General features: G+C 37.9%; 1 protein-coding gene and 1 pseudogene across 3 annotated transcripts in view; both read right to left on the bottom strand.

The window, feature by feature from the left end:
- Positions 1-22340, bottom strand: part of PIK3C2G (phosphatidylinositol-4-phosphate 3-kinase catalytic subunit type 2 gamma) — a 384573-nt gene that overhangs the window by 259670 nt on the left and 102563 nt on the right. For all 3 annotated transcript variants that reach the window (XM_023226228.2, XM_023226229.1, XM_023226230.1), the window contains 2 exons: positions 15807-15938; positions 6321-6435 (listed from right to left, as the gene is read on the bottom strand). In XM_023226228.2, the coding sequence (XP_023081996.1) occupies positions 6321-6435; positions 15807-15938 (247 nt within the window). The remainder of the gene's footprint in view (positions 1-6320; positions 6436-15806; positions 15939-22340) is intronic.
- LOC111552134 lies at positions 18932-19750 on the bottom strand (annotated as a pseudogene).

The raw sequence follows: 22340 nt of genomic DNA, 5'->3' as shown, positions 1-22340 counted from the left end.
GTGTTCCAAAAACTTTGTATCAATGATAAGACTGGTGCTTCTTCCTAACACTGACGATAATGGAAGATAAGCATGTACTAAAATGTTAGATAAAGTAAAACATTTTGAATGAGTGAGTAAGATCTGTGGTTTAAGGAGACGTCTCGCTTAGCTAAAAGGAAGAGCTAAACATTTTGGTATTCAGGTTCAGATAAGTGGACCAAAGGGCTAAATTGGGACATACCTGTGGGCGGTGTTTTTGTAGTCATCAGAAATATGGATACATATCATTAATTTAACAAATAAATTATTCCAACTACTGTGTTAGATGCTCGTGATATAATACCTTCAATGCCATCAGAGATCACTCAGTCAGTGGAAAGGAATATGATGTGGTAAATGTGTTGATAAAAATGCTATTGGGTATTATGTGAACATAGAAGAAGGGCACTTATCTCTGCTTGGCGTGAAAAGAGTGGAGGGGGTAAGGGAGAGATTTCTAGAGGGTCCATGGATGGAAAAAGATGAATCTCATTTACACAGAGTCAGAGGATGGGTGGACAGTAGAGGGTGAAGGGGAGCAGGCACATTATAGACAGGGAACAGTATTCATAAATTTACATAAGGTGAAAGTAGGACAGTGCATGTCAGAAATGACAACATTTTCAAAGTTGTTGAAGCTTGAAGTGTCAAACAGGGACTGGCAAGAGAAGCAATGGAAGAGGGGTCATGCTATAGAGGTTGGCCTTAATCCTCTGGGTAGCGCTGAGTTATTGAAGAGTCTAAGCAGGGAACTGGCAGGTTCAGACTTAAGTGTTAGAAGGATCACCCTTGTGACTCCATAAATTTTGGATTAGAGAATGACAAAACTAAAGCCAAGGAAACCAGCAGATGAGGTGAGGAATTGAGAGGATAGGCAATAAAAATATAGAAGATAAATTGGCAGGATGTAGTATGGACTGGATATGAGTAGAGAGAAAGAAGGAAGGAGGCAAGAAAAACAGGTAGGTGTATGTGGGGCATGAACAGACATAAAGAATTCAGAGGGTGAAAGTAATTTTGGAGAGGAAGTGGGCTCCGTTTGGGGCATGTTTCATTTGAAGCTGCCAATAGAATATCCAGGTGGGAGTTTCAGCAAGTATGCGGCTATATTTGTCTGAAACTTGAGGTGTGAAGAAGTCTGAACTAGAGATACAGACTCAGAAGTACACTTACATAGATACTGAGACAAGAACCTTAGAAATGTAGGAGACCCAGTAATTCCATGGCTCAGCATGTAGTCAAGAAAGATGAAAACATGTTCACACAAAAACGTGTCCATACGTGTTCATAACAGCAATATTCTTAATAGCTAAATAGTGGAAAGAATCCAAATGTACATTGACTGATAAATTAATAAATAAAGATGGTATATTCATATGTACATATTACAGTAATGTAATATTATTGTATACAAATGTATACGTAATATAGAAAAAGGAATGAATTCCAATCGGGGCTACCACCTGGATGCCCTTTAAAATATTATGCTAAGTGACAGAAGCTGACCACAAATAAGATCACAGATGGTATGATTCCATTTACATGAAATGCCCCAAATAGTCAAATTGATAGAGACAGAAAGAAGATTAATGGTTGCTTAGGATTGGGGGAATAGGAGGTGAGAGCTAAGGGATATGGGATTTCTTTTTTGATGTGATGAAAGTGATCTGAAGTTGACTGCGGTGATAGTTGCATGTATCTGTGAAAATACTAAAAACTACTGAATTAAACACTTTAAATGGGAGGATAGTATGGTATGTGAATTATATCTCAAGAAAGCTGTTTTTTTTTTTTTTTAAAGAAAATAAATGAATGAGAGCATCCAGGGAGAATATGTGCACTGTGCAGGGCAGCGGGCTGCAGACTGAACCTTTGAGAACTGTCCTTGGTGAGAGCCTGGGAAGGAGATAAAGGATGACCAGAGAACAGTGGAAGGAGATAACCGAGGGCAGTAACACCAAAGCCAGAGGAGGAGGGGGTTCAGTTCTGTGGAAGGAGGAGGGAGAAAGATCAATCTCTGTGAAGAAGAGGAGGGAGTTCAGTTATGGGGAAGAGACAGGCAGTGCCAAGAAGAGCAGAGGGAGGGCTAGCCTGATGAGGGCTGAAAACCACCACTGGATTTGGCACCTAGGAATTAGCAGGTACCTAACCACAGTTAAGAGTGGTGGCAAGCCAGAATATAGTGATTTTAGATACCAACTGGGAGGTGAGGAAGTAGAGAAACAAAGATCCCGGCACTTTGGGAGGCCAAGATGCGGTGGACTACCTGAGGTCAGGAGTTCAAAACCAACCTGGCCAACATGGTGAAATACGGTTTCTACTAAGTTACAAAAATTAGCTGGGCGTGGTGGCGTGCACCTGTAATCCCAGCTACTCGGGAGGCTGAGGCAGAGAATTGTTTGAGCCCAGGAGGAGGAGGTTGCAGTGAGCTGAGTTCATGCCACTGTACTCCAGCCTGGGCGACAGAGTGAGACTTTGTTTCCAAAAAATAGTAATAATAAAGAAACATAGACTAGAACAAGAACTGCATGAATTCCTATGAAACAGCTCTGCATTTAGTGCTTGAGTATGTGACAGAGCTGTTCCACTACATTGCATTCAGGGAGAGGCAGGAAGTTGAGGGAGATCCAGGCTAAGTGAGTCGAGCAATAACTTATGTATCATCTGCCTCCATTTCTGAACTAAAATCTGTTTTACTCTGTCCACTGCTTCCGGTTGGTACCTCAATCAACCATAGGACCTGAAAAAAGTATTGACTGAAAGCGATCCCATCTGTGTCATATCACATCCCTTTTCATACCGGAGTGGCTGCAGCAAGGCAGTAACCACTGTCTAATCAGGACAATCAGATAAGTGAAGTCCAGTAGGCTTGGTATAATCTTTTCATTATGCAGAGGATAAAATAGGTTAGGTGACTTATTCAAGGTCATAAAGTTTTCTGTAAAAGAAAGACTGGAATCCAGATTTTCTAACTCTCAGCCAAATGTCTTTCCCCGAGACTCATACTAACTTAACGAAATACTGGATGCAGAACTTGGTTGTAATTTCATCATCTCATAATCTTTAGGTTGAAAGATTCTGCTCTAAATTTAGCTGACTATTCAATTAAACTGATAGTCTTAAAGGTTTTGTCTTTACTACCTTAATAACTCTTATTTTATATATTGCATCACCAATTAAAATCATGCTGAGAGGCTTTTAATGTATCTACACAATTTGAAATTATTTTGTAAAAATGGGATGGTTTAACTTTTGCATACTGTGGAATGATTTACATGCCACTCTTCCACTTATTTTTAAGAAGAATTATGTTATGGATCCAGATCTTTACCTGGAAATCTGTGCCACTATTGAATATTTGAAGTTTTCCTTCAGATTCCACTTGCCAAAATCTGTGTTCATAAAGGAACTATTCACCTCATCCTGAGAAGTATCAAGGATAGTCTCATCTGATAGATTTTCTTTTCTTTCTTCTACCACCATCACTCTTCTCTGCCCCATAGAACCTTAAAATCATGAATTTATATCCACAAAACTCTGACAATGGTCATACTTGAAAATTTTCATTAAGCTGAGGTGGTTTGGACCTGTCAAGAAATAGTTTGATGGAAAATGCATTTGCCCTCCTAAAGGAAGATCACTTATATCTACACTTAGGCTCCCTATAGGTCTATATAAAATGCAAGGTATTTCAAACTGAGTTCATCATATTACCCTGTTGAAGACTGTCTATCCTTTCTCTGTGTTCATTCTTAAAACTGATGATATTACTATGAACTCAGGAATTCAATTTTCTGTTTGTGTTTCCCTATATATTTCCTTCATATAGTTGCACCCCTTTCTGTTTAAAAAAAGTTTCTAAAATCTACCATTTAATTGTTTTTTTTTTCTTAGATTTTGGCCCTATGATCCTTAACTTAGATCATTAAAATATTCTTCTAATATTTTAGTCCAGGCTGGGTGCAGTGGCTCATGTCTGTAATCCCAACACTTTGGCATGCTGAGGCAGGAGGATTGCCTGAGGTCAGGAGTTCAAGACCAGCATGAGCAACATAGTGAGACTCCCATCTCTACAAAAATAAATAAATAAGAAAAAAATAACAGGGCGTGGTGGCATGCACTTGTGGTTCCAAGGCTAAGATGACAGAATAATTGGAACCCAGGAGGTGGAGGCTGCAGTGAGCTATGGTTACTCCACTGCACTCCAGCCTGGGTGACAGAGTGAGCCCCTGTGTCAACAAAACACAACAAAACAAAAATAACAACAACAAAAAAAAAAAACAAGAAAAAAAAACCAACAACAACCAATAACACACACACAAAAACTCAAAGCAAAACAAAAGCAAGTGTTCACATATCTGATCTTCTTGTTTTTTAAGGCATTTTCTACAACATTGCTAGAACTACTTTTTATGACTTACTGCCCAGATAATCATGTCCAAACTTGGTACACAATCTAGTATGTGTAGTCTTCTCTACCTATGGTAGAGAAGGTTTTTCACTGTTTTACCACTGTTTTCCACTTTTTTACCACTGTTCCTCACATAATTTATTCTTCAATCTTAACTAACTTGCCATATTTTAAAACTGCCAACTCTTTTCTGAATCTGTGTGTTTGCATTGTGCTTTCCTTTATGACTGGATAATCCTTCCCACTGAAACTCGTTAGTGAGAATTTATTCATTCTATAAAGGGCATTCAAATGTCATGTCCTCTGGGTGTCTGTCCCCAGACTTTTTACATTTATTTACTTTCCCTCAGAAATATTCATTGCAATTCTCGCTGTCTTAGTGTCCCTACAATGGCTATCCTATCTGTCACATTACGTCAGTGTGAGTTGTGAAAGTCTGTCTCTCCAGCTGGATTTTGCATTCCTTGAATTCCTGGCCTAGTATTACGTATTTGCTCATTTTTGTAATAGTGTTTACCACAATATTTGGAGCATAGTAGTCATATATGAAACACGAATCAAATGTGATTGAATTGAACCTCTAGCATTTTGCTATTTTTCTCCATTAGTAGAATATGTTTACCGGGTTTGTGATGAGTCTCTCCTCTTTATTCATGGATATACTTATCTTTTTGTTCTTTTAAAACAGAACAAGTGCTAATTGATAAGATATCATGTGTGGAGTGTGTATGATGTTGTGCCAAGACCTAATCTGAATAAGCATTCTTTCTTAACATGTCCACAGATTAGAAGTGGATCTTTAGGTGTCATCTGGTCGAATCTTCCTTCACAAGAATGTGATGCCATATTTTTATTAGCTTTAATTTTTCCTTTCCATGTTAAATATTTTTCTGCACATCTTTCTCCACTCTATGTCCCAAACCCCTCACCACAAGCCTGGAAACTTAAGAGCCGGGAGATTCTATTAACTTCTTCCAGAGCAGTGATGTCAGCTAAAGAAATCCTTTTCTCAAAGCACATTTGACAATATCTGGAGACACTCTTTGATTGCCAGAACTGAGAAAGTCCCTCGGGCATCTAGTGGAAAGAAGCCAGGGATGATGCTAAACATCCTGAAATACACAGAACAACCCCCACAACAAATAATTTTCTTGTCCAAAATGTCAATACTGGTAAGGCTGAAAATCTCTGTTCTAGAGGAGGCTGCCCAGAGAATATTTTCTAATTTTTCCTATACAGATGAAAAGTTCATATTCCATGTATTTCTCTATATGAGACTGTGCATGCCTCACATTTCCAACCAATCTGATGAACTACAATTAGGAACCCATAAGGAGCTGTCAGCACTAAGGACGAAAGCCTGAAGTAATTTACCACCTTTCTTTTATGATCACAAATCACACAGAGTAGAGAGACTTTAAGAAAAAAAACGATAATTAGTTTGCAGTTTTTTTTCCTGCTACTCAGTTAATTGCTAGTCATTTTAGAAACATATAACAGAAGAGATTTTAAAGAAATATGACACAAAGCAGAGGCAGGTGTGAGTAGGATACCAAGTTAATAATACATACCAATGATTGTTTTTAGACAATAGAAAATGAATGCCCATAGTGAGTATACTAATGGCAACACTCCATAGTTCTCCAACATGACCTTGTTGGATGAAGCGTGGTTTGAAACTGCCATTATACAAGCTGGGAGAAAAGTGCTTTGAGAGTACTGTACATAAAATAAAAGCAGCAGAGGTTTCACAAATCCCAGAAGGCTGGAGGTAGAGGAGACTATTAAAATGTGTGATCCTGGAAGAAATTGTTTCTGTAATTGACAGCAAACTACTTATCAACCAGTACTTGCCATGTGTACTTTAATCTTGTAGCCTGTCACTTACCTGCAGGGTCACTGGGGATGGCTGACTTACATCCCACACTCCTGGTGCTATCATTTCTATGGGAGGCTCACTCTGTAATGTCATGCTGAATAGCATAGACCCGAGAATGGATTTTCTGCAAAAGACAACACATACAGACAGACAGGAGTCACTTCATGAGGGAAGTTATAATTATCTGTAAATGTTTTCTTTTGGAATATAAACATAATCCACTCTTAGAGGGGCTTTATTCAGTTGCTAGAAAAGAAATGAGATAGTCCACCAGCCCAGACACTGATTAACGGTTCATTTCTGATATACCATATGCTTGGCTATTTTCATAAATGCCTACATTTATTTTCCACATGAGAAAATTATTTACTCACAGTGGTTTCTAATGGGTAGCGTTTATTTTTAATTGCCATCAATGGTGATTATAAGGTGGGACTAAGAATTTCAGATTTATATTATTGGAGTTACAACTGCCTTAAATCAATACAGATGTCAACTCTTCAGAACATATTTTGCTCCATGGAGTGACTAAATCCCCTGGGAATCTTTAAAGATGTAAGTTCTAAATTTATAGAAAAAAAGATTTAAATTAGCATAGCATATGCTCTGCAGAATAAAAATAGTTGCAGGGCTTCACGGAGGAAACGCTTCCTTACGCATAAATAGAAAGATTATTCATATTCTAAATGTTTAAAAATCAGTGGTAAATTACCGTAGTAAATGAGAGTGCATACAGGGAAGGCTTTAAACAGGGAAGAGTTCGTGGTTGGTTTTAACAGCTTCAGTAACATCCAAATCCATAGATCCTTATGTGAATTAAAAAAGAAGTTGTACCTGGCTGTGTACATGAATCAGAATATCAGTAAAATGTTCCAATGATCATGGAAAACAGTCTTGGATTTTAATATGCCAAATTGAAAGTGCAAAACTGAAAGTCAACAAAATTAAATTTAAGTTTATAAAGAACTTTAATGCCTCAAGTGAGCTTTTCTAAAAGCAATATACAATTCTATCTTGCCATTTAACAGATCTTATGCAAAACATGAGGAAGAAATTCAACAAATAAAGCTTTCTTTAGACCTTTAGCTTTCTGAAGACTCCTTCTTTTATTATTTTCTCTATTTAAAGATATTGTCAGCACATATCTGCCTAGAGGAATATAATGTGCTTTATTAAAATATGGGCAGATGTTTTATACGACTTAAGAATTTTCTTCTAGCAGGATGAATTTTGAGTCTTCTTTGTTTCTTTGTTCCATCCCTCCCTTACCTGAAGAAAATCTGTCTTGATATAACAGTATCAGGGGTCCAGTATTAGTAAGGTATGGATTAGTTTAATAGAGGTAAAGATTAGAAAATTATTATTGTAGTTTTCACCTTTGCCTTTCAGAGCATATGACCTTCACTCCAAATGGCCAAATCCCCAACTGCCTGGGAAAAGTTTTGCATTAGTGTTAGGCAGAATGCAAGAGGAGGAAGAAGCTTGTCCAACACGAAACTTGGAGGTCATATTGTTCTCCACAGCATTTACAGAAAATGTTTCTGTGCATGGGAAAGAGTCAACGGAGGTGAGGAAGGAGGAGGATGTGCCATATTGGACAGGAGAACATGACGAAAGAAAAGCCCATCACTTCCTGGGAGTTTGGGAGGATGAGAAGTAGAAGGCAGAGAAAGAAGGAGTCGAGTAAGCATGGCAGACACAGGTGTCCCAGTTTGCCTCTCCTCTGCTTTGGCAAGCAGGTGGGGAGAAGTGTGAGATCAGTGAGCAAAACATCATGCTGAAGGCAGAGGAGCTCCTCTTCTCACTCCCTGATTCAGATCCTGGAAGGCAATCACCTCTTGAGCGGTTCTGCACTGCTTGTGGCATGGCCATTAAACTTGGTATCCGTGATTAACAAGCAGGAGGAACTCATGAGTTTAGCTTTTCTGGGCCTTCTTTGCTTTCTGTGTAGTTGAGATGGGATCTGGAAATATCTAAAGATTTTCAAGAGGGAGAGTTTCCAGAGTTTCCCTGGTGGGAATAAGGGCTTCTGTAATAAGGGCATCTGATAGGACTATCCAACCTGGGGCCAACTGGGAGTCGTTGGCAAACCTCAGGAGGGTCTATGGTGCCTGTGAAAGCCTGAGTCACCCAGGGCTTTCCAGGAAACCCTGGCCAAGCTGGGGGAGCCCCAGTCATGAGCTGGAGACTTCAGCTGTAACAAGCATCCATAAGCTTAAAAAGGGGCTTTCATTTGGATATCGGAAGTCACCAGGGCAAAGGATCTGTTTTTATGTTTTTTGTTTTCTCCTTTTCTTATATATCCTTTCCCCCTCTTAGGAGGAGAGCCAGGGTATAAGAAATTTATCTGAGTGACCCAGCATTTTTATCCAAAAGAGACTGCATATTTCTAAAAGGACTAGTTAAAGTTACTGAACTAATACTTAATCATAGATGAAACTTTATTTCTTCTCATTAGTTACAGGGTGGGAGCTCTTGAGGAAGAGTGTGATACATGAGTTGCATTATTTATTCACACCTAAGTTGTGGAATGTGTTATATTTGCATCCTTACTATATTTTTATGTCTTGGCTATGCTATACCCCAAAAATCTGAGTGATCTAAGCTGGTCTTAACAGAGGATGAGGGTTCTCAAGAATTTGATGGTAATTACTGTCCCTGGATGGAGTCTTGGATGTATTAACAGTCACCATGGCTTTAACCCTGAGGCACATGTGGCAGAGTGAAGTCAGAACATTTGACATAGGTGTGTGTATGGGGCAGTGTATCAACAAATGCATGTCTGTTATCCCAGCTACTTGGGAGGCTGAGGCAGGAGAATTGCTTGAACCTGGAAGGCAGAGGTTGCGGTGAGCCGAGATCATGCCATTGGAGTCCAGCCTTGGCAACAAGAGTGAAATTCCATCTCAAAAAGGCTAATACAATATTCATCTTAAAGCCATATATATATAATATTTATAACTTAAAGTCATATATATATAAATATATAATATTTAACTTAAAGTCATTCAGGGGGAAAAGGAAATAAATGTTTGGCGCTATTTTGGAGGTTCTTCATGTGTTTAATATTAGTTAATTTACTTTTTGATAACAAAATTTGACTAAAAATCTTTTTGGATATTAGTTAATTAGTTAATTTACTTTTTGACAATAAAGTTTGCCTAAAAATATTTTTGTATATTGCAAGCATAATGGAGGGAATACATTTCCATGGACTTCTTTAAAGAGAGAATATAAGGAAGATGAGGAAAATGAGATGTGAAATTGAAATGTGAAAAGATACATCTAAGTGTGTTGTTAGTTTTCAGAAAGAAGATGAAAATGAAAACTTATATGACCGGCAAATGGGGACCTCTGGCCATTTTTTAAAGAATACTTTAAATACTCCTATGAAAACACTTATTATGTTAGTTAAATTAAACATTTCGAAGGCAGGAGACACAAAAAGAGAGTTTCATATAATGGAAAGAACACCAGACTTTGTGTCAGGACATCTGGAGCCTGTCTTTATTACCTTCCCTTTATTACCTTTTTTGAGCTTTTGGGACAAAATCAATGGTCTTCAGAGTTTACACAGAGCTTTGAGGTTCTGCTGGTAGTTGAGGGTGAACTTCAGAAAGATGGGAAGATATCAGTTAGGCTGGGCTATAGGTTTGTAAATTCTCCTAACAAAACACATCCATGGAATCACTCTTATACTTTGAGACTTTTTAATATGATGCCATTAGAAGAAGGACTACACTGCTAAACATAGTATTTCAAAATATTTTTTCTGAAGTATCCTTAAGAATATTTTCAATTTAAATATATCATAGAAATTCACTGACTAGAAAAGCCAACACAAAATTCGTGACACCAGGAGAACAGATGGGCTGGTTTACCCTCTTTGGGCCCCATTTCCTCAAACAGTAAGGTAAGGTGTTTAAATAAAACAATTATCAATTTTAGCCATAGTATTCTATGTGCCCATTGCTGGCATCCTGGAGCCAAAGAATCTGTAGCTGGCAGGACCAAAAGACCTGATGTTATAAAATTCTTTGGGCGGCTGACTTTATTATGTCTGATAGGTTTCATGTGCAAGAGTAGAGCCCAGGCAAGACTGAGCTGGAACCCTGTTGCATTAGGCTCTTCTTGTGTCACTAAAAAGAAATTCCTGAGATTGAATAATTTATAAAGAAAAGCCTGATTCTGCAGGCTTTACAGGAAGCAAGGTGCTGGCATCTGCTCAGCTTTTGGGGAGGCCTTAGGAAGCTCCCAATCATGGTGGAAGGCAAAGAGTGAGCAGGTGTCTCACATGGTGAGAGCAGGAGCAAGCTTTGAAGATGTGCCACACACTGCCAAACAGCCACATCTCGCAAGTACCCACTCACTATCTCAAGGACAGCCACAAGCCATGAAGGACCCATCTCCATTATCCAAACATCTCTCACCATGTCCTACCTCCAACACTGGAAACTACAATTCAACACAAGATTTGGAGGAAACAACATCCAAACTATATTATTCTGCCCCTGGTTCCTCAAATCTCATGTCCTTCTCACATTCTAAAATAAAATCATGCCTTCTCAAAAGTCACCCAAAGTCTTAACTCATTTTAGCATTAACTAAAATGTCTGAGGTCCAAGTTCAAAGTCTCATCTGGAAATCAGTTCTTTCCACTTATGAGTCCATAAAATCAAAACAAGTTACTTACTTCCAAGATAAAATGGGGGTACAGAAATTGGGTAAACATTGTCATTCCAAAAGGGAGAAATTGGCCAAAAGAAAGGAGTTACAGGTCCCATGGAAGTCAGAAACCCAGCAGGGCAGTCATCAAATCTTAATGCTTCAAAATAACCCTTGACTCCATATCCTGCATCCCAAGCACACTGATACAATGGTGGGCTCCCAAGACCTTGGTCAGCTCTGCCCCTGTGGCTTTTCTATGCTGAGTTTGTAAGCTGCTGATGGCTCTACCATTTCAGAGTCTGGAGAACAGTGGCCCACTGCCCACATCTCCACTATGCAGTGCCCCAGTAAGGACTCTGTGAGGAATCCAACCCCATATTTCTCCTCTGTACTTTTTTATTAGAGGTTCTCTGTGAGAGATCTGCCCCTGTAGCAGGCTTTTGCCTGGGCACCCAGGCTTTCCAGTATATTCTCTGAAATCTAGCTGGAGGTTGCCAAGCTTCCTTCACTCTTGTACTCTGTGTGCTTGCAGTCTTAACACATTGTGGAAGCTGCCAAGGATTATAGCTTGCACCTTACAAAGTGGTGGCCCAAGCGGTACCTGGGCCCCTTTGATTTGAGGCTGGAGCCAGAGCAACCTGGGTGTGGGGAGCAGTGTCCTGATGCTGCACAGGGCAAGGTCCTGGGCCTAGCCCCAGAAACCATTCTTTCCGCCTAGGCCTCAGGTCTTGTGATGGGAGGTACTACCTGGAATATCTCTGAAATGCCTTCAAGAAATTTTTCACATTTTCTTGGCTATTAGCACCTGGCTCTTTTTCAGTCACACAAATATGTCTAACAGGTGGTTGCTACAAGTCCATTTCAACTTCTCTCCTGATAATGCTTTTTCTTTCTCTGCCACATGGTCAAGCAGCAAATTTTCCAAACTTTTATACTCTACTTCCCTTTTAAGTGCAAATTCCAATTTTAAGTCATTTCTTCATTCCTGAACCTGAGACGAGGCTGTTAGAAGCAGCCAGGATGGTTAACTGCTTAGAAATTTATCTTGTCAGATACCCTAAATCATCATTCTTAAGTTCAAACTTCCACAGATTCTTAGGGCATGAACACAATGCAACCAAATTCTTTGCTAAGGCATAACAAGAGTGACCTTTGCTTCAGCTCCCAATAAGTTTCTTATTGCCATCTGAGACCTTGTCAGCCTTTACAGAGTCTATATCATTATGAGCATTTTGGCCACAAGTATTTAACTAGTCTCTCAGAAATCCCAAACTTTCTCTCATCTTCATGTCTTCTGAGTGCTCCAAAATCTTTCAACCTCTGCCTGTTACCCAGTTCTAATACCACAACCACAGATATCTTTATAGCAATACCTTACTCTGGTACCAATTTTCTGGGTTAGGCCATTCTTGCATTGCTGTAAGGAAATGCCTGAGACTGGGCAATTTAAGAAAGAGGTTTAATTGGCTCACAGTTCTCTAGGCTTTACAGGAAGCATGGTGCTGGCATCTGCTGGACTTCTGGGGAGGCCTCCAGAAGCTTATAATCATGGCAGAAGGCAAAGGAGGAGCAGGTGTCTCACATGGTGAGAGCAGATGGGAGGAGGTGCCGCATACTTCCAAACAACGAGACCTTGTGATTACCTAGTCAAAATCTCGAGGACAGGACCAAGTCATGAGATCTGCTCCTGTGACCAAAACACCTACCACCAGGACCCACCTCCAACACTGACGACCATAATTCAATATGAGATTTAGAGGGGACAATGTCTAAATTATATCCCTCTTGTAGGGTAGTGAAGTGTTTACAGAGTGTTCATGGAGTAAGGCATGGCACCTAAGAGCAGGAAGGGAGGTGGCTTAAGGTAGTTAAACCTCAGACCTGCATTCTAGTTCTTCTTCTATTCTAAGCAGTCTGGTGATCAACTGCCAGTTTTTAAATCTTCCTTCATCATAGAGTTCTTCATCTGTAAATGACATATTTGGACTAACTGACGGTCTTCTGGATAGGAGAGAAAAACAATAAGAAATTCTCATCCACAGTTTTTTTTTTTTTTTTTCGTTATGATTTTGAAGATATAACTGAAACGATTTGATACAGTAGAGTCAGGGTTGGCTACTCAGGAAATTTTCTAACTAATCTAATTGTTTTGAGATTAAGATTTATTTTAGACCTTTTTTGAACTTATGAAAAACATTCTAATTTTTCAAGGTTTTAAACTCACCTTGGGAGCTTTGAAAATACTGGTGCTCAGGCCAGGCACAGACCAATTAAATTAGAATCTTTGGGCATGCTTGGGCTTTGGGTTTATTTTTAAATCTCCTCAGAAAATTCTGTTGTTTAATCGGGTTGAGAATCTCTGTGCTGAAGTAGCTTACCACAGTTTAGAAATGCTAAGTAACTATGATACTATTAATTTCGAACTTGAATAGGGGAGGAAGCTCATGGAAATTGCTGAGGTGAGGATAACACTTTCTCACTACATTGTGGCGACATTACAAATGTAGATGCAGTGGAAGCCTTTTCTGCAAAAAACAGGATTATAAAACTTCTGTGGGCCAAATTTACCTTTGGATTTGAGACTTTAAAAATAGAATTGAAGACAAGTTCGCATGCTTGAAACTGTAGAGGTTTATTTTTATTTTCAGACTTTGTTGATGCAGCCCTAACTGATTTATCTGAGTTTAATCACCATTGGTTTTTCTGAAATCCACTTCTGGAAACCACAAAGAGATAGGAAACCTTTAATTCTGCATCTTTTCAGTTGATATATGTGTTGGAAAAAATAATGACATAAGCACTCATTATAGTTCCACATGGCTAGCTATGGGCAATTTGAACTGTAATAAAAGACAGATTCAATACCAAATGTTTATGAGCAGGGATTACCCCATCAAAGGAAATGAAATTAAGTCACCAATTTGCTGTGATCTGGAAATATCTGCATCAAATAAATTGAGTTAGAATCTTTGTAACTTGAAGCAATGAGCAAAGTGGAGTCTTTGCAGCCTCCCAATTGCCCCATGTGACGTATTTCTGGTTTCTTAAAAATATCTGTATTTCCTTAAATTGTCTACCACAGGAGAAAAGCAGATTTTCTGATTTTCAGGAGAAACAGGGCATTTTTGAAAAATATTTAGAAATCCTTATTGAGTAATTGTTGAAGTGAGTTGTGTTTTTTGATGTCTCATTATCTACAATTTTGACATATCCCCTTAAAACAAATGCCACCTAGGATCAGTTCCAGATGCCATCTCTCACAAATGCTCATCTTCTATGACCACTCACCTATAACATGCTTACCAATGGTAAGTGACATTTGACAAAACAACATGGAGGTGGTATTTTTACTATCATAACCATGTGGAAAAATGCCTTGAAGATTAGTTTTAAAGACAAAAATACTCCTAAATTCTTGTATGTTTAGTGTTTATTGATTGCTATGTGCAAGTAATGTGTTACATGATGTGAGAGTAAAATGGACTTAACCTTTTTTTGTTTTTTCAGTGACTAGCTAGAAATATTCTACAAAAAATGGTAGATCTTACAAATACTGCAGGTGAAACTTTAAGGAAACTCACTCAAGAGGAGGAAGGACACTTGTATAGCTGTTCCTAGTGAGAAAGAAAATAAAGTTCTTAGCATACAAATCATATCTTTGAGATGTCTGCTAAGAGCAGTAGGTATTGCTTTTAGGGATAAACTGTTTCTTATAGACCTTGAAATCTTATTTCATTCTTTATCTCCTCTATAGGGACTGTTTTTTTCCCTCAATTCAATTTAGTAAACCTGTACTGATTGTTTATTTATATGAGGTGCTACGTTAGATGATAGATATGACAAAGATAAATACATTCCCTGTCCTCAAGGAACAATGGTATAGAAATGGGCTAAAGCATGAAAACAAATAACAGAGTAACACATACACACACACACACACACACACAGAGCTTACATCAGAATTAATCCAACAAAGAAGATTTGAAACATCTATTATGGTTGCTGATAATAATTTTTTATATTGATTAGGTCTGGGAAATAAAAATTAATAACTTTAGAAAAAATTTGTATCACCGTATCTTTCTAGAACAGCAGAGGGAAAAACATATGTTATAAAAATATTAATATTACAATACATGTGCTGATTTTTTGAAAGTCCTGAATTTTATAATTTGATTCTGAAGCAAGACTACCATGTGAAAAATGGTTGATTTTTAAAAAATATTTTTTCCTTAATACCATAGAACATCATGTAATTGATTTTATCAAGTATTGTGAATATTAATATTTTCCAAGATTTATGGTTAAATCAATGCTTCATTTTGCAATGATCATTAGTTCTGAGATAATATCTGAACTTATAATTGACCTAGCTTTCTGAAAAATATCACCTTAAAGTTACTAAATATTTCTTCTTGACAAGAAAAGGTCAGTAAGCCAGTTAGTTACCTTGTATAATTTTACTTTAGCCAGAATTCCATGACTTACATTCTTTCTAAATGACAGTATTAATCCAAATCATTTTGAATTACTAATTCCAAAGAAATCAGTTGGTCAGAAAAGAAAAAATAATTGAGACTGGTCATGCCAATACCTTTTCATTATAAATGACCCCGCTGACAAGTTCAGCATGAGTCCTGTTTTGAAAGCCATTTCTACAATTTTACTTTTCAATTCTGCTTTCAGCAGTCATGATTTATATTGAACTATGTCCATTTTAGAATAAAATGTCTTGATTTCCTCATTATGCCATATACTCCAAAATATTTACTTCTAAGAATGTTTTATTGAAATGATAGGCTTATCACTCACAATTGATACACTTACTCTTTTGGAAACAGTGGAAGACAAGTCCACGCCAGTAAATTTGCAGTGTTGGTCGCACAGGCAATCCCAAACAGTTTTCCAATGAGCATGGATTCCCTTGGAAGTGACTTTATTTCAAGGGGAAAATTGATCCTAAGAACAAAAGAAAGAAGTAGCATTACCTACCCAATTGTACTGATATTTTAATGAAAATGTTCTTATAATGTACTGGTCTGGGACAAAGATATTTAACGATTTGAATTGAGGCTGCCTCTTGAAATTTTTTGTTTAATCTTGTAAAAATGAAAATTCAACAGAAATATGTAGAATAGTGAGCTTTTGTTAACTGATGAAACTTATTCCTGATCATGTTGACATGTAGGTATATTTTTAAAAGTTACAATAACTTGAACATTTATTCTTAATCTGTTGCAAGCACAGATGAAAAACAGACTTAGAAAGACACTGTGTTAGGGAGTTGGAGGCGGCAGGAAACAACTCAAAATGATTCTGAAAGATTAAGTTAGCTATAATGAAGTGGAGATTTGGAAAAGAATATTCCAGAAAGAGGAGAAAGTACAGACAGGGGTATATATGGATGAATGACTAGGTGTGTCTGAAAAATGGTGAACGGTTCATTGTGGCTAGAACAAAAGATGAAGTCAAGGTGATAGGGGAAATTATGGAGAGTGTAATTAGAAAGACAAATGGTTGCCAGAATGCTTAAGAGCTCTATATGCCACGCAAAATAATTTGAACTATTCCCTAAAGTCAAAAAGAAATATTTGAAAGAGCCAAAGTATAGAGAGTTTTTTGCCATTTTAAATGCGGACCACTCTGGATCATGATGAGGTCCTAGGAATTTGTGGGATGGTCACTGAAATGTAACACATATACAATCTCTGGAAATGATAAGGTCAAGACTCTCTGAACTCAGATACTGGATGGATCATAGATACTAGCAAATAAAACCGGCTAAGGATAGACACAGAATTTTTGACGGTGAGAAAAACTCGAGTTTGGGTTGAAGGCATCAATATACATAAGGAAGTGTCCAGAAGGTCATAAATACTACTATAAAACTGGGGGAGGTATACGTAGGTGGCATGATTGTTTGAGAAGGGGCTTTTGACAGAAAGTTGAGATTGTGATCTGACATCCCTAATAGGGGCAGGGAGACATGTACCTTTCATTCTTTTCTGGAGTCATCTGAATTGTATAGAATTATATGATCAGGAGATGAAAGAAATTTGTTTCTTTCAATTTTCTCAAGAGATCAAGAGATGAAAGAAATGTTTTTTTTCTAGGAGCTGAGATGGGGAGATATGTTTACTAGTAGGTGAGAATGCTAAAGAGGAATGAGAAAATTGGAAAAAAGTTTGGCAGACAGGGCCAGAGTCATGGGAGATAAATCACTGAGGAATGGGAAGGATAAAGAGGAAAGACTTGAAGAGTGACTGAGCAGCTTTATGGGATGATACCTGATGGCCATGAGGTGTGAGGGAAATACACAGAATCTACTGGGCTTGTCATTCTTGGTTGAAATTTGATGTTAAATTGTTTGAGCAGTAGGTGATTATTAGAGTACCAATGATGACCAAAGCCTATTGTCTAACTGAAAGGTGCTGACTGAGGTTCACCCAGCTGAGGCCTCAGATAATATTAAGCATCTTCTCACACTAGGAATTGGCTTTCTAATCTGGAGACTAGGGAGCAGTTTTTACCCTGGGTTTCAAATCAAACATTGATGACTCCTTTTTTTCAGTGCCTGTACAGCATCCAACCTTGGGGATAAGGATAAGTTAAGTTAAGTCAATGATCATAATTGAATTTGAGGACGTACATCTCTCTCTTCTTCTCATGGTGTCCACTGAGATAATCAAATCCAGATCCAGCATGGTCATAGAACAGAAGAGCTACTTTAGAAGTAAAAAGCATAACTAATGTCTGACTGTTGGCATACCAGTGAAATAAGACAATAAAGAATTAAAGATGAATTCTAGTTTCTAGATTACAACAGATATTTTGTTTTTTTTTTTATTTTTATATTTTTATTCCCAGAATTTCTTTTTTTAGCTTTTATTTTAGGTTGGGGGTACCTATGAAGTTTTGTTACATAGGTAAACACATGCCATGGTGTTTGTTGTACATATTATTCCATCATCCAAGCATTAAACCCAGTATTCAATAGCTATCTTTTCTGCTCCTCTCCCTCTTCCCACCATCCCCCCTCAAGTAGATCCCAGTGTCTGTTCTTTCCTTCTGTGTGTTCGTAAGTTCTTTTCTTTATTATTATTATACTTTAAGTTCTAGGGTACATGTGCACAACGTGTAGGTTTGTTACATATGTATACACGTGCCATGTTGGTGTGCTGCACCCATTAACTCGTCATTTACATTAAGTATATCCCTTAATGCTATCCCTCCCCCTGCCCCCCACCCCATGATAGGCCCCAGTGTGTGATGTTCCCCACCCTGTGTCCAAGTGTTCTCATTGTTCAGTTCCCACCTATGAGTGAGAACAGGCGGTGTTTGGTTTTTTGTCCTTGCGATAGTTTGCTCAGAATGATGGTTTACAGCTTCATGCATGTCCCCATAAAGGACATGAACTCATCCTTTTTAATGGCTGCATAGTATTCCATGGTGTATATGTGCCACATTTTCTTTTTTTTCTTCTGCAATAGAAATGCATTTTTATTCCATATTTTAAAAATATAGACTTTCTAGCAACTTATAAGTTTCTATTATAATAATAAATTGATACTTTGAGCCAAGAAAACAATATAACCAAAAATTCATTTGTACCCTTTGTTTAGGGGTGTTTTGCATGTATGCATAATTTTGCTTTTATAAAAGATGATTGTTACAATCAGGTATACAACTACTTGGTTATGCCTAAGTTCTCTCTCTTAAAATGTGTTCTTTTAGAGAATTCATTTAATCATCTTATTCTTCAATTTTCTCTGAACAGTGGTAGAAGTACAATTTGATGGACAGAACAAACAAAATTGTTTTCCATCACACCCAGATCATACTGATATCTACAGTACAGTCCTGGCTACAAGGGAGCTCAACTCTAACTCGTGACGTGGGCCTAGTTTAGAAAGTAACGATGAGTTGGTAACTAATGATAGTGCTAGTTATTATCAAAAATTAACAACGTTAGGTATTTTTGTTTTGGGTTTTTGCGGTTTAGGTGAATCCAAAATTTCTTCATAGTCTGCACTCATTCTCTTTGCCCAGCGACCAACTGTGACGATTCGCTCTGAATTCTGACTTTCAGGGCAATCTTTCTTTAAATGTTCCACAGAGTCACAAAGCTTGCAGCTGCCACCATCAGCATAGAGTCCTTTGGGATTATCTGGACAAGATCTAGACAGGTGCCCCATTTCTCCACAAACAAAACATTTTGCAAAAGGAAATTCGCCAAGAGCTGGGTCTACCTTAGCCTTACACTTGGTTATTTCGTGCTCTGTGGACCCACACCTGTAACATATCCCAGCGCTCATGTCTTGATTTTCAAGGGCGGCAGGGCAATCTGCAATTCCATGACCAGGTTTTCTACAATGGAAACACACCATTGCACTTTTCTTTGCCGCTTGTCTTTTTGATCTTCTTCCTTCCCGTCGACTGTCTTTCTTTAAAACAACTGCAATTTCTTCCCTTACTTCCTCACTGTCTGTTGCTACAATTTGCCCATTGTGAACCATCTGTGAATTCTGTCTTAGGTATTCTATGAATCCATTCACATCTTCATTTAAGTACTCCTTTTTCTTTTTGTTCTTTTTATGTTTTGCTTGGCGTGCATCATTTTTGAGGAGGGATAGCCTATTAGCTTCACGTTGTTTACGTTTTGGTAGGTTTTGGCTTGTTCCCTCGAAGGATCCCTTCTTCATGTCCTCCCATGATGTTGCAGGAAAGTGTCTCTTGTTACACGTGGTACTAACTCGGGCCCACCTGGTCATAATTTCATCAGAGGTACCTCACCGTGCTGCCGCGCAGCTTCTTACCGCGCACGAATCCCCCAGAGCAGTCGAGTTCCACATTTTCTTAATCCAGTCTATCATTGATGGATATTTGGGTTAGTTCCAAGTCTTTGCTATTGTGAATAGTGCCTCAACAAACATACGTGTGCATGTGTCTTTACAGCAGCATGATTTATAATCCTTTGGGTATATACCCGGCAATGGGATGGCTGGGTCAAATGGTATTTCTAGTTTTAGATCCTTGAGGAATTGCCACACTGTCTTCCACAATGGTTGAACTAGTTTACAGTCCCACCAATAGTGTACGAGTGCTCCTATTCTCCACGTCCTCTCCAGCACCTACAACAGATATTTTTAACTGATAGGGAACATAGAAGAAAGAGGAAATTGGGATGGGAATAATTAGTACAGTTTAGGGTACGATGTTATTGAGTTAATGATAATTGTGAGATGCTAATACATAAACTGTCTGTGGAGACGATGGGTCCAAGTTTAGATTTGGATATGTCTACGCTCAAGAAATGACCTTATTGACTAAGATGCATTTAATCTTTCCAAGTAACGCATTTAACCTTTCTAAGTCTTACTTTCCCTTTTTCACAAAATGGAACTGCTATTATATAACACAATATATGGCAAATTGTAGGTTGTATACCAGCATTATATTCATTTTTTCAATCAGTATTATAATAATTTATATCAGCCATTGTGCATTTAGTACACTGGTTTGTAAAAAACACATTCCTTGTAGACAGATGAAATGTAAGTTGATATGATTTGGCTTTGTGTCCTCACCCAAATCTCATCTTGAATTGTAATCTCCAGGTGTTGAGAGAGGGACCTGGGGGGAGGTGATTGGATCACAGGAGCGGTTTCCCCCATGTTGTTCTCATGATAGTGAGTGGGTTCTTAGAGATCTGATGGTTTTCTTAGTGACAGTTTCTCCTGCTCTCTCTTTTTTCTTGCCACCTGGTGAAGAAGGTACTTTCTTCTCCTATCCCTTCTGCCATGATTTTAAGTTTCCTGAGGCCTCCCCAGCCATGCGTAACTGTGAGTCAAGTAAACATCTGTCCTTTATAAATTATTCACTCTCAGCCAGGGGCGGTGGCTCATGTCTGTAATCCCAGCACTCCCGCCAAGACAGGCAGATCACTTGAGGTCCGGAGTTCGAGACCAGCCTGACCAACATAGAGAAACCCTGTCTCTACTAAAAATACAAAATTATCGAGGCATGGTGGCACATGCCTGTAATCCCAGCTACTCGGGAGGCTGAGGCAGGAGAATTGCTTGAACCTGTGAGGCAGAGGTTGCAGTGAGCTGAGATCATGCCATTGCAGTCTAGCCTGGGCAACAAGAGTGAAATTCCATCTCAAAAAAAAAAAAAAAATTACCCAGTCTCTTCTAGTATCTTTATGACAGTGTGAGAACTGACAAATACATAAGTCTATCTAGACTTAATGGATAAAAATAAAAGATTAGAGTGAGAAGAATCTTCTATTGTTAAGATTGTCAAATTTTAGATTAAAATATTAAATTGGATACCTACATGTTTAGGTATCCAAAACTAAAAGTGCTCTCTTTCTTTTCTTTCAAATTCTTTTATACTTGTCATATTCATTTAAGGTAATATGGACATATTTCTCAGCTTAAAAGAAGCTCTGAAACTTGACATAAAATGCTGATGATCCTGTGGAATGCACAGCAATTTCTTTAATGTTCTTTCTTTCACCTATAATTGACTTTTTATTCAGCTTTCATATTTCTGTGCTAGGATGAAAACTGTAATTTCACTTTATTTCTCACACGATCTAGAATGTTCCTTTTTTCCCATTAAGTCTGGCTTCTTCATGTATAACTTCACTTGTGAGTTTATTTTTTATATAACAAGAATGAAAGAAATTATATAAGTTACAGTGGATAGTTACTGCCAATCTCCATTCTGTCATTTTTATTAATAAAAATAAATTCCTTTAGGACAAGAATAAGTGCTTCCCAAGTAGTTACTTATTCATTCTTTAATACCTATGAATTTTTAAAGCCAGAATAATCTCACCTTCACTGAAAATTTTTTTAACTTTTGTACGGCTACTTAAAAATCAAAGGAATAAACTTTCAGACAAAAAAGAAAAAAAAAGAGACAATCAGTAAGTGGAAACAGATTTTTTTTTTTTTAAACCAAGGAACAGGTGTCGATCTCAAGTTTTAACCACATGTTTTGCCTCACTACATTTAAGAATGAGCAATCATTACAATTTTTCTTAAAATCATTTTATTGTATATGAAATAGTTTTGCTAAAACCAGAGTAAGCTTCTGAGAGTGAAAAATGAGAGATTTTGAAAGCTACACTTTTATTTATTTTTTTCCTTTATTTTATTTTTTTATTTATTTTTATTTTTTGAGACAGAATCTCACTTTGTTGCTCAGGCTGGAGTGCAGTGGTGTGATCTCGGCTCATTGCAACCCCTGCCTCCGGTGTTCAAGCAATTTTCCTGCCCTGACCTCCCAAGTAGCTGGGATTACAGGTGCAGGCCACCACGCCTGGCTAATTTTTGTATTTTTAGTAGAGAC

Source organism: Piliocolobus tephrosceles, chromosome 10 (assembly GCF_002776525.5).
Source record: "Piliocolobus tephrosceles isolate RC106 chromosome 10, ASM277652v3, whole genome shotgun sequence".
Classification (NCBI taxonomy): Eukaryota; Metazoa; Chordata; class Mammalia; order Primates; family Cercopithecidae; genus Piliocolobus; species Piliocolobus tephrosceles.
The sequence above is the reverse complement of the archived record's forward strand: the minus strand, read 5'-3'. Positions and strand labels throughout refer to the sequence as shown.